The 12,500-nt window shown below is 60.4% G+C and overlaps 2 protein-coding genes across 2 annotated transcripts in view; both read left to right on the forward strand.

The window, feature by feature from the left end:
- MGRN1 (mahogunin ring finger 1) overlaps window positions 1–8,465 on the forward strand; it is a 50,401-nt gene extending 41,936 nt beyond the window's left edge. The window contains 8 exon segments of the mRNA XM_066330136.1: window positions 497–568; window positions 2,878–3,101; window positions 4,104–4,227; window positions 4,687–4,732; window positions 5,322–5,362; window positions 5,364–5,430; window positions 6,545–6,765; window positions 8,327–8,465. Coding sequence (XP_066186233.1) covers window positions 497–568; window positions 2,878–3,101; window positions 4,104–4,227; window positions 4,687–4,732; window positions 5,322–5,362; window positions 5,364–5,430; window positions 6,545–6,654 — 684 coding nt within the window. The 3' untranslated portion in view covers window positions 6,655–6,765; window positions 8,327–8,465.
- On the forward strand, window positions 7,685–10,454 carry NUDT16L1 (nudix hydrolase 16 like 1). The gene is given in 7 exon segments (XM_066330137.1): window positions 7,685–7,777; window positions 7,779–7,811; window positions 7,813–7,851; window positions 7,853–7,896; window positions 7,898–7,925; window positions 8,327–8,587; window positions 9,505–10,454. Coding segments are annotated over 7 exon segments (855 nt in total). The 5' UTR covers window positions 7,685–7,717; the 3' UTR covers window positions 9,895–10,454.
- Window positions 10,455–12,500: the final 2,046 nt, after the last annotated feature.

A 12,500-nucleotide genomic window follows, 5' to 3' on the forward strand; every position in this document is an offset into this window, starting at 1 on the left:
TGCCCTTGGCACTGGGGTTCCTGGCATGGGAGTAGAAAGGCCTCCTTGTGGCAGCTTCTCTGAGTGTCTTGGTATGCATCTGAGAGTGTGGGATGGGAAGTGTGTTGGTGGCCTCAGGGCCCAGTTGCATGTCCCCAGTGTGGTAAAGGCAGCAGCTCATTGCCTGAGCAGTGCTGTTGTTGCACAGCTGGCTCTGGTGAGACACCAAGATTAAAATGAGAAAAAGGACAACTACGTCTAGACCATCCTACAGGCTTTCATGGGAACATACACTGTCACAGAAAAAGGTTGAGTTTATCCTTCTGCCCTCTGCTACCTTCAGCTGGGGCTGAGGAATAAGGTGGTGGAGAAACCCCAAGGGTGGTTGTGAAGCAGAGCGTGGTGTGTGGAGGACACGGGTGCTGTCACCTGCGGCGAGGTGAGGAGATGCTGTGTTTCTCTTCCTGTCACTAACCTCAAGAAACAACTTCTTTAAAACATGGTTTTCTCTTGACAGCACCTCTTAAAGCCCCTTAAGGTGAGCTCTGTCTCCCTGCTCAGCAGGAAGCCTAGGAGGGAAGTAAGAACAGTAAGTGGACTCAGCTGGTTGCACTTGGCAGGTGTCTGCCAGCAGTGTCACCTGCACGTGGCAGTGTTACACACGAGGGCTTGCTGACACACTGGGTTTGGCCTGTGCCCCTGCCAGGCTCTGACACTCCACCTCCTTCACATTGGTAGTGAGATGCTCACACCCTGCACAGAATGATCACTGACATCCCTGGTTTGCCTGTGGAGGAGCAAGCAAGAAGCAGCAGCTTGGCACAGGGGTCTGATGCTGACTCTCAGGGACTGTCCCCTGGCTGATTTATGGTTCCTGGCCAAGATGTTCTCACAGCTTCCTACGACTGTGGGCAAACTGCAGTCCCCACAGCTCACCCAAAGCTTCCTTGCACTTACCTCATCCCCTTGCAGTTTGGTGTGGGCACATCTTGGTGTGGTTTGTGGTGCTGGGATGTAGAGCTGCAGCTGGAGCTGGTCTTGCCTTCAGGAGCACTGCCTGGTTTGCTTTTACAGGAACAGGAAGGATGGAGCTTGTCTTGGCTGGGACCCTCTGAGTTGGTTTGGGAGTGTGTAACTGGAGTGCTGTGCTGGGGACAGCATGAATGGCAATTGTGGGGCTCCAGGAGCTGGGAAGGGGAGAGGTGAGGGAGCTCCCAGGCCAGGAAGGCTGTTTGTGCCCTCTTTGTTTATTGCCATCAAATGCAGCCATGGCTGTCATCCATCAAGGAGGTTGCAGTTTTCTTTTGCTCAAGCCAGCTCAGATACTCAGCCTTGTAAGAGCATGGCTTGCTGGGCTCGTCAGGTCTGGAGAAAACCTGGTGCTGGTTCGGGTTTGAGCCATTCTGGCAGAATCTGGCGCTCTGCAAGCCTCCCACAAGGACGGGCAGTGTTCCTGGGGGTGTGGTGTGAGTGTCCCAGATGGGAGTGGTGTCTCTCAGGGTGTCATAGCCATTGGCTGGGAAATCCTCCTCCAGCCTCTGAGCTGTGCCGTGCAACCTGAGCTTTCACCACAGCAATGGGCAGCCTTTGAACCCTCAGGGCCTGCTCTGCACAGCCAGGAGAAAAAAGTCCCAAACAGAAATGCAAGGGGGTTTGTCTCCCTGACCTTTCTGTACACAGAATAGTGCAGCTGAGCTGCCATTTGCAGATGAAAAGTTTTTTGGAGATGGCTTTTGGCCCCACCACCTACAGCTGGCAGCAGCTGGGAACCCATTCCTTGTTGAGCTGAGCTGTTTGTGTTCAAAGCTCATAAACCTCACAGGACCAGTGCTGGGATGTGGGTTGGTGACTGACCCCAGGTGCCACTCATTCTTCCCTCACCATCAGACCTAACTCCTCCTGTGACCACAGGTGTCAGTTCAGTACTCAGCTCAGACCACACTAGGGGCTATGTTGGAACAGGCTGTTAGGCAGGCTCATCTGCAGGTGTGAGTGGCACATGGGGCACACAGAAGCTGTGGAGGTTCATGGCCAGGCTTAGCAGCACTGTCTCATCCTCTGTACAACTTAGAACCACCTCCTTGAGGACACAGGGCTGAAACATCTCAATTTAATGTAGCCTGAACTGTAAGAGTGTCACTGCATTTGCATCAGGTGAGGGCTGAGCTGCCTCCTGGGTTGCAGCATAAACCCCATTTGTCTCTGTGTCCACAGGGTCTTTCTGATCAGGAGGATTTCTGGAGTTAAACCAGTGTTGTTTTAATGGCTTTGCAAGAGTCCCTTTGACTGTCAGCTTTGTGATTTACAGAGGGAATGGGAATTGGTGTAGTTTTCCTTCCTTACGAGATCAGTGGTTCTGTGATCCCTTTCCTGCCTTTTAGCAGAGGTGACTGTGCATGGAGCCAGTGTTAGCAGCTGAGAGGACATGGGAGAAGTGGAATTGGGATAGGCTTCAAGAGCTACCTCTCAGCTGGTGCACACATGCTCCCCTCCTTCAGCTCTGCCTTGGTGACCTGGTGGTGCTGTGAAACAGCTGCATGTTCCATGGCTGGGAGCACAAGTGAGATGTTCATTGAGCTGGAAGAGTCTTTGAAACACTGGAGGAACTTTCAGGGGAAAAATCCAAATGTATTTTATAGCAGCTTTTTAGGAGCCTGCTTTCCCACCTTCCTTGCCCAGCTCCTGACATCAGGGGGATGCCCAATTTCTCAAGCACTGCTCTGGGAACTTGCCTGGAGCATCAACAGCGTCGCAGCCCTGAAGGGAATGTGTGGCTGTTGCCAGGGAAGGAGCCAAGGAGTCCTGGAGAGAGGTGGCTGTGGGGATGGGCTGCCTGGGGGGACAGGGGGCTTCCAGCCTGGTGATATTTTCCTAACATCTCCCGTTTCTCACCTGCAGAGCTCTGACAACATCCCCCCAGGCTACGAGCCCATCTCCCTGCTGGAAGCGCTGAACGGCCTTCGCTCGGTGTCGCCCTCCATCCCCTCGGCCCCGCTGTACGACGAGATCAGCTACTCGGGGGTGGTGGACGGGCTGCCCCCCGCCAGCCGCCCCCTCACAGGCATGGACAGAGCCCTGGAGGGTGGCCACCAAAAGGGCAAGTGCAGCAAGTCTCCAGACAGGTCAGCAGGGCACGGGGTTCACTGCTCTTGCAAGCCCTGAGGCTTGGTGGCCACACGCACTGAGAGCCAGGAGAGGGCTCTGGCTGGTCCCATCACTGCTAGCACAGCTAACTCAGAATTTTAGGGGGCCAGCAGGTACTTGTGCCAGGGGGAGAGAGAACTGGGACATTGTCCCTGTGTTCAGCCTGAGGTTACAGCTTGTGTCTCCTAATGGCTGGTTCTGTCACCAAAAGAAAGAGGATTTTTAACAAGGAGAATTTAATCATAGAATCACAGAATGGTTTGTATTGGAAAGGGCCATAAAGCTCATCTCATTGCAACTCTCTGCTGTGGACAGACAACTTCCACTATCCCAGGCTGCTCCAAGCCCTGTCCAACCTGGTCTTGAACACTTCCAGGGATGAAGCAGCCACAGCTTCTTTGGGCACCCTGTGCCAGGGCCTCACCACCTCCACACTAAAGACTTCGATGGAAATGCCTCCTTCCCAATGCACTTAGTCCTAGAGCTTACAATTCATGTCCAAACCTTACTGGATTTCAGCTTTCCATGGAGCTCCTCAGGAGCAAAGGAGTAGGGAGAGGAGTGACCTGGATTTCAGAGCACAAAGTGCTGAATTGAGGTCCTGTAGTTCTTGTCTGAAGGCTCTGCTGTTGGCCCTGTGATGGAGGGTTTAGGTGAGGATACGAGGCTGTTCAGATCAGACTGGGTTTGTTCCTGGCACTCCTCACTGTGCTCCAGCCCAGATTTTCATCTGGGAAGGGAGCCCTGAAAATATGAGGAGCAGCATGGGACCTGGGCCTCTTGTTGCTGTGCTGAAGTTTGGCACCACTGGGCTCTGTCCCACCCTGCTGCCGGTCTCCATGTGGCCAGTACTGGAGGCCCTGGTGAATTCAGCTCCCAGTCTGAGCTCCTGCTCATGAGAGTTGGCTTGTGCTGCCCCCAAGTCCTCCAGGCCCCAGGGTGCTGGCAGCTCCCTGCAAATGGAGTTTCTCTTGCTGCAGCACACTACGGTCTCCCTCATCACCAATCCACGAGGAGGATGAGGAGAAGCTCTCCGAGGACTCTGACTCACAGGCGGTGCTGAGTGGGGGTGAGCTGGTCCTGAGGGAAACCAGCTCTCCAGAGGTAAGTGTGTGCATTGCTGGGGGGCTTCTGAGCCAGAGCTCCTCTGGGGTGGGGCTCCTGGGACATGGAAGTGCTTCCTGAAGGGCCACTGCCTGGAGTCAAGAGTCTTGGCTGCTTTATTTACCCTTAGGGCTCCATGGGGAAGGATATAGCCACTCTCTGTGCTCCTGACATCTCTTGGGGGTGGAAAACCACTCAGCTAGAGCCATTGCAGAGCATCCTGGGCAAGCCCAGCAGAGTTTGGGGCAGGGGTGGGAGCTGGGCCTTACCAGCTTCCAGTGCCCACTGCTGGTAAGGACCCCTCTGTCCCAGCCTGTGGTGCTACAGCACTGGGGCAGCCCCTGCTCCTGCCTTGGAACAAGCCCTAGCCCTGAGCACAGCTCCCTGGAGAAAGCCAGAGCAGGAGAGTGGCACAAGGCCTCCAGCTGCAGAAGTAACCTGTGCTGTCCCTCCTTACAGAGCGTGGCAGGGGAAGAGATGGAGGAGGCCTCATCGGTGCAGCAGGGTAGGTGTGGGTGCAGCCAGACCTTGGCTTTGTATTCAGGGCTGTTGTGGTGGCTCAGGGACAACTGGGGAATGAAAAAAATGAGCTCAGGAACATCCAGCCCCCTAAGGCTCCATTCTTCACCAGGGAAAGGTGCTGGGGTCTTCTCTTGGAGGTGAGGGAGCAAAATCCATGTCAGGTCTCCCTGGTTTATTTGCTAAACATCTCACCTTGCTCTGAGCTACACTCAAGTAGAGCTTTCCATGCTGTGAGCTCTCCTTGCACAAGCAAGGACACCACTGGGGCCTTGGTGAGAGCACATCCACAGTCCTGGGCACACAGAATGGGTCTCTGGGCCTTTGGGATGGGTCTCTGGTGCTCAGTCAGCACCCAGCAGGGACAAGGGTGGGGTGAGGGAGGAGTGCTGGGCACGTTTTGGGCCACGAGGCTGCACATGAAGAGACGGCGCTTTGGCCCTGTGACCTGGGCCAATGCCGGCACTCCTGGGACAGCGCTGGGGCTGGGGGACCTGGGGAGCTTCCTCCCGTGGAACACCTCCACCCGCGGTGTGTGCCGGGGCTGAGCGGCCCGCGCTCTCGGCTGGTTCCAGGGAGCCGCCCGCCCTCGGTGGAGGATGTGCTGCAGGACGGCGGGCTGCGGCGAGAGCCGGAGCCTGACGCGGTCCGAGAGTGACCCGCCGGTCGACGTCTTCCTGCCAGGTAATGGCCGCGCTGTTGGGGCCGGAGCTGCCCGCCGCGGCTCCAGGGCCGGGGGAGGCTGTGCAGCTGTGGCCTGCAGCCCCAGGATGTGACCGGAATGCTCCTCGGTGCACGGGCTCCCAGTTCCTCCCAGTGGGCGGAGTGAGCGCTGGGCAAGGGGGGCTTATACAGAGGGAACTGGGACCCCTTTCTCTCTCCTCCTCCCTCGCCCTTGTGTCTCTGTCCTTCCCCTCCTTTCTTCTCTTTGGGCCGCAGCCACTCCGTGGCACGGTTCTGTGTGACAAAGGCCTCCTGTGTGCTCCCAAATGTGCTCCTGCTTTTGGGTGAGGGAGGGGAACCATCTGGGCCAGCAGCTGGGGGACTGGGGCAGTGTTTTCACTGCGGGGACGGTCCCAGTGTGCCGTGCGCTGAGCACGCCCGTGGGACACTGTGCTGTCCTCATCTCTGACTGTTGTCGTTGCAGCCTGTTTTCTTCCGTAGAGTCGCAGTCTGTTCTGAGTTACCTCTCTAATGTCTTCTTCCCTCTCTGTCTGCCTTCTTCCCTCCTGTCTTGGGCAGCACTGGGTCCTGATTCCTGCTCTGTTGGTATAGAGGAGTAAGCTGGTATGTCTTCTCGTTCTTCTTATGCATCCCTGTTGTGTGGGGCAGCAGGGCCCTCCTGGGAATGTTGGCAGAGAGCGGGATGGGGCTGGTCCTGGCCATTGGAGCAGGGAAGGAGGGGCAGCAAACCGGCCAGGCTGCACCGCTGGCTCTGTCCTCCGTCCTTTCCCATTCCTGGCGCAGCATCCCTGCTGCCCCCGAGTGCCAGGACGCCAGGCAGGGCAGCAGAAACCCCTCCCCACTGGTTTCTGCTGAGCGTGGGCTCTGCTGCCTCCTGGGCACCACGCACATCCATCCCCTGCTGGCTTCTCCCAGGCTGTAGCAGACGGTGTCCCCCCTCAGGGTCCTGTGTCACACCTGTGACACTGAGCCTTCATCTGAGGGGATGCGTGGTTGGCTCCAGCCCCATCTCCTGTGGTCAGTCCTGGGTAGGAGGGGATGGCTGAGCACCCTGCCAGGGCTCTTTGACGCCAGGGCTCCCGTTGCTGAGGCTGAATTCCCTCTCCTCACCCAGGGTCGTCCGACTTCAAGACGCTCCCCGTCCGCGGCACCGGCAGCCCCACGCAGCCCCTTCTCTTCGAGCAGACCCGTCTGCACCTGGAGGACGAGCAGAGCCTTTCGTGAGCGGGGCCGGGCCCTGCCCGTGCCGCCGGACCCCGCCGGGCTCTCCCGGGGACGCAGCGCGGGGCTTCGCACCGACGCGGTTTCGGCACAGCCTGTGCATGTTTCCTGGCGGTGGGTAGGGGCTGGTGTCGTGTTTTACCTGGGAGATGTCTGTGGGGGCCGGGGCGGGGGGTTTGGGGTTCGAGTCGGCAGATGAAGGACACTACCGATGTATATTTTGTACTTACCGAGCACAGCCCTTTGCTGTCACTGCCCCTGTACATAGCTGTGGCCCTCCCTGCCTTGCCGGGGCGCAGGGCTCCGCGGGAGCGGGGGAGTGCGAGGCTCAGCCCCGGCCCACCCCGGGGCAAGGGGGGGACACGGAGATCAGCCCCGTCCCCAGCCCGCTCGGGGTGACCCCTGCGCCCCTGGTTCCCGCAGAGCCCGGCGCTGCCCACGCCGTGTGCCTTGTTCTGCTTCTGCGGGGGATCCCGGGCACATCCCCCCCACCTCCCCGTCTATGTTTGTAGTAATAAACCCGTGGAGCAGCCCCGCGACTCCGTGTGCACCAGGGAGAAACCGGGGGGGGGGCTCCGGCCGCGTCTGCGGCGGGCTGGGGCGGCGGGAGGGGCGGGGGGGAACACCGGGGGCTGGGGGCGGAGCCAGCGTGGAGGGGCGGGGCCAAGTGATGGGGTGGTGCGGAGGGGCGTGGCCAACTCATGGGGGCCGGGCTCTTTCGCTCCCGGCCCCGCCTCCTTCCCGGCGTGCTCCTCGGCGCTCCTCCTTCCCCCCGCGCTTCGCTGTGATTGGCCGCGCGCCCCGACGTCCCCCGAGCTCGCCGTTGCCCTAATAAGGCGAGCGGCGCGCGCAGCATGCCCGCCCCTCATTGACCACCCGCGGGCTGCCCCGCCTCTGGTGCGCGCAGGGATTGGCGGGCGCCGCCGAGAGCCCATTGGCCCTGCGGCGCGCGGCGGCGCTTCCATTGGCTGAGGCGGGCGGCGGTCCCGCCTCCTCGGCGTCGTGGGCGCGGCGCGTGCGCGGAGCGGGCGGCGGTGGCGCGAGGCGATGGCGGCCATGGGGGACGATGGCGGCCATGGGCCCGTTGCCCGCCATGGGCACGCTGCCGCCTTTACCACGCCTCGGCTGTGCCCGGCGTGCCCGAGCTGAAGCCACTCACCGCGGTACGAGGCGATGCGGCTCGGCCCGGGCTGGAGCCACATCGTGCCACGCCATGCTGTACGCGCCCAACCCGGGCATGCTGTTCGTCGCATCCGCTGCGCTACGCCGTGCTGGTGAGGGCGGGCGAGGCCGCGCCGGGCCGGGGCTGGGACCAGGGCGGCGGCGGGCGGGCCCTCGGCTGGATCGGGGCGGACTGGGCTGGGTCGGGCCGCGGGCTCTGGGCGGCGGGCTGAGGGGCGGTGGCTCCGCGGTAGTTCCCATGCAGGGCGGTAGGATCAGGCTGAGCCCGAGTCCGGGGGGAGCCCCCGGGCCCGCGGGCTTGTCCGGCCGGGACAGGGAGCCTCGGCGGCCGGGCCGCTGTCGGTGAATGGTCCTGGATGCGCCGGAGCTGGTAGGGCCGCGACGGAGCGGCCGCGATGCCTCCCGCGCTCCTCCGCTCCTCCGGAGGCCTCCGTGACGCCCCCCCGCCGGGGGCCGCGCCTTGCCCCATTAACACCCTGCGCCTCTATTCCAGATGCAGATGCGATTTGACGGACTGCTGGGCTTTCCCGGGGGGTTCGTGGATCGCCGTTACTGGTCCCTGGAGGACGGTCTGAATCGGGTGCTGGGCTTGGGTTTAGGCTGTGTGCGCCTGACGGAAGCTGACTATCTGTGCTCGCACCTGACAGAGGGGCCACATCGCGTGGTGGCACACTTCTACGCCAGGCAGCTCACCCTGGAGGAGCTGCACACCATCGAGATCAGCGCGGTGCATTCCCGAGACCACGGGATGGAGGTGGGACACCCGGGAGGGGTGTGCGAGCTCTAGTTAGCCCAGGGAAGGCACCGCTTCCCTCCTGGGTCTGCCGGGCTGCCCTGGCCAGCCCGGCCGGGGAATGCACCGCAGGTAGAGCTGCCGGCGGCAGGTGCCCGCACCGCCCGTGGCATCGGCGTTAGGAACCGTGGCCGGGGTCGTGCCGCAGGCTCCAGAGCATAGCAAGCTTGAGCTTCAGCTTTTCCCCGCTGTCCACCCACGCAGGGATGAGCCCCGTGTTACCGCTCGGCCTCAGGATGTGGGCGAGGGCCGTTTGCAGCCGGGGGATTTCCCCCTGCCCTAGGCTGAGTGCCCCGGACTGGACCAGTGACCTCGGTGTGGTGATGTCGCTGTGACCCGAGTTCCTCCCGTGCGGGAGGCACCTTCCTGCCCCGGGCAGCCAGGCCCGGCTGATGGCCGGGGCAGTGTGAGAGCCAGGGCTCCCCGCGCGCCCTCGGGGCGCTCGGTGGGTGTCGGCAGCCGTGTGAGCAGAGGCAGCGGGCTCTGGGTTGTGGCCTGGTTCAGGGGGACTCGTGGGTGAGCCGTGGTGTCCCCACGCAGGGCAGGGTGTTGCAGGGGAAAGTGGGACTCCCCATAGTGGCCTGGGGCAAGCGGGATCCCTCCAAAAGGGCAGAAGGGGAGCAGAGCCAGGGCTGGGCCGGGCAGGGACAGCAGGGGCCTGGGGGAGTTTGGGAAGGGGCAGTGATGGGCTCAGTGGGGCTGAGGGCAGGCAAGGGCAGGGGCTGGTGTGGGAGGGAGGGGCAGGACGGGTTCCTAGGGGAAGGGCGAGCCTGGCCAAGGGCTGGCGGGCTCTGGGTGAGCGGGTGGGCCAGAGAGGGTGTGGGTTGGGGGCTTGGTGCTGCTCGGCCCCTGCTGAGCTGGTGCCCGTACCGTTGCAGGTGATGGGCATGGTCCCGTGTGCCCTCTACACCCAGAAGGATCGCATGGGCGGGCTGCCCAACTTCCTGGCCAACTCCTTCGTGGGAACTGCCAAGTTCCAGCTCCTGTTTGCCCTGAAGATCCTGAACATGGTGCCGGAGGAGAAGCTGGCTGAGGCGGTGGCTGCCACGCAGAGGCCGAAGAAGTCGCCCTCGACCACGGAGGGGCAGGACACCACCACAAGGCGGGCAAACGAGCTGGCTAAAGCGGGCAACGAGCTGGGAGAGAGGGCAGAGCAGCAGCTGGTGGGGCTGGAGGGCCAGGCCCTGGCAGAGCAGCTGGCAGGGGCCGAGCTGGAGCAGGGTGCTGATGCTCTGGTGGAGCACGCGGTGGCTGATGTGATGGAGTGACGCCACCGTGTTGGCGCTCAATTAAAAGTGGGTGAGCTGAGAGACTTCTAACTTTCCGACCCGTGGCTGGCTGCAGTGGCTGCCCACGTGATCCCACTGCCCAGCTGGGAGGGGTTGGGTTTGTCTAAGCAGGGAAAAAGCAATTTTATTTTATGGCCATTAAACTCCTAGCGAGCTTTCCCAGATCAACCTGCACAGCCCCTGCAGAGAGTTCATGTGCTTATGTGAGGATGCCAGAGCCTTAGAATTATGCTTTGATTTCAGGGACGCACTGCTGTTGTCAGGTCCCCCTTTGATTTGTAAGGAACAAAACATCTAATTTTTAAATGCCCTGTCTTGATTTGGACATGGCTGTGTTGGCACTGGGCACAGCTGAGACGTGGGGCTTCTGGTCAAGCACCTCTGCCCATGTTAGTGGCTAGGCTTCTGCTTGGGGTGCTGCCACAATGGGGCAGCCGTGCCGTGAATTCCCTCTGGGGCGTTGGGGATGCTCATGTGGGTCCCTACCTGGAGATCTGTGGGAACAGGAAAGTGGAATAAATGGCTTTGCTGAAAGTTTACACTCTTGGGATCATTCTTGAGGGCTGGTGCAGAGCCAGTGGTGCCCCAGAGCTGGGGAGATGCAGGGTGGGACAGCACAGAGGCCAGAGGGGAAGGGCTGGAGCTGTGGGTGGCAGGGAGAGGCGTGGGCTGGCTCAGGGTGCTGCACCACTACAGCCCTTGGGAGGATGGGTTGTGCTCCCCAGGCTCAGGCAGGGCTGGGAGCAGCTTGTCCCAGGTGCAGGAGGGGCCTTGGGTCCTGGCTGAAGTTGGGGACAGGGCGGTGGGGAGCCCAGGGCTGCAGCTGCACAAGGCCCCCTCCATTTCAGCTGAGCCTTGGGAAGATCAGCCCAGCCTGCAGTCCTTTGGAAGGGCAGGCTCAGCCCCTTCCCTGTCCCCCCTCTGCCTGCTCCAAGCTCCTCCCTGGCTTGGAGCAGCTCCCACAGGATTCCCTCAGCCCCATGGAAAAAGGGTCTCTGGTCACACCCACCGTGGAGCAGAGCACAAGCAGCTGGTCAGAGGCGGATTCTCTGCAGGGACAGACAACTCAAAAAAGGTTTGGTTTAATTGAAGATGTTTAGGGGGAGGTTCTTCAATAAATAATGGGCTAAGGTGAGGACAGGGCTGACACCTCAGGATGGTGGTAGGAGGACACACAGACCAGTCACTGCTCCCCTGGCGTGTGCTCGAGTAGTGGAGTTGGGTTGTTTAGGGGGCAGAAGGGCAGCTGGGGCCACAGACACACATCAGCCCCAGGCAATCAGGAAGAGAAGAGCTTCATTCTGGTCCAGACAAAGCAAGTGCTGAGAAGAAAACGGGCTTGGGCTGCTAAAGAGAACCGTCAACCAACAGATGCATTAAGTATAAGTGGATAAACAAAAATACCCCAAACTGAGGTAACAACTGAGGCTGGAAGGGTGTCAGGGGCCCTGAGGAAGCACTGGGGCTGGGAGAGGAACTGCCTGCCCACTGCCACTGGCACTGCTGAACTAGAGGGGAGCCAGAGACATCATATGGGATAGAAGAGGCCCACTCCGAGGGGTGGGGTTTGAAGGTCTCAACGGCTGGGCTTTCCATCAGTGCTTCTGTTTGACTCATAAACACCTCTTCACCTTGTCTTTGAGGCCCAGAAGGACCAGCATCTCCCAGGACAGCCTGGTGCTGCTCCCAGACACCAAACACGCCAGTCCCTAAGGCTGCCTGCTCTCCAGCCTGGTTCTAGTCACAGCAGCTCGGCTCCTGTATCCTTTTATTAGTGAAACCCCACCCAGGGGCTTTCTGTGCCCACCCAGGCTGCAAGGTCAGAATGTGCTTGTTGGCTCTTCTAAGGCCCAGCCTGAGCCATGTGTCACCCCCGGTCCTGCCCAGCCCATCCAGGCCCTGCTCTGGCATGGATCCCTCTGCTCCAGTCCGTTAAAAAAATCAGGTGGGAATAAGGAACATGGTGCTGAGCATGGGAAGAGCCTTGCTCAGGGAAGGATGATTTGCCAAGGGAACAAAGCAGAGCCCGGCTGCAGCTCTGGGGCCTCCACACAGGCTGCACACGAGCTACTCAGACCTGCAGCCATGTGACACTTGCCCAGCACAGTCCAGAGCCCAAAGCACAACACTGAGCAGCTGGAGGATCCTTCTCAGCAAGGAAAAGCTGCTGTGGTCTCTGCACACATCCCATCCCTCAAAGATCCTGCAAAATCCAGCCTGGAGCCAGCAAGGGCTCTGGACCAGATTCTACACTCCCATGTCCCCCCGCTGCTACATTCCATCTTGGACAAAGGCAGAAAGATCTATACAGTATAATACATATATATTCACTATGAAAATTAGCAATTTCATTCCCTGCCTTCTACTTTATGCATCCTGAATTATATACTTTTTACATCACTCTGGAGGGCTGGGGGGCTGGGTAGTTTCTCATGCGAGGCAGTTGCTCTCCCACAGGACGCACCAGCAGCTGGCTGATGTGGCAGGACCTAAACATGATTCCCATCCCCTCTTTCCCCTCCCCCAGCTGCCCCCTTCCCCAGCAACAAGGGCCAAGACTCTGTCCTGGCAGCCGGGCCTGCTGA

This window comes from Sylvia atricapilla, chromosome 15 (assembly GCF_009819655.1).
Source record: "Sylvia atricapilla isolate bSylAtr1 chromosome 15, bSylAtr1.pri, whole genome shotgun sequence".
Classification (NCBI taxonomy): Eukaryota; Metazoa; Chordata; class Aves; order Passeriformes; family Sylviidae; genus Sylvia; species Sylvia atricapilla.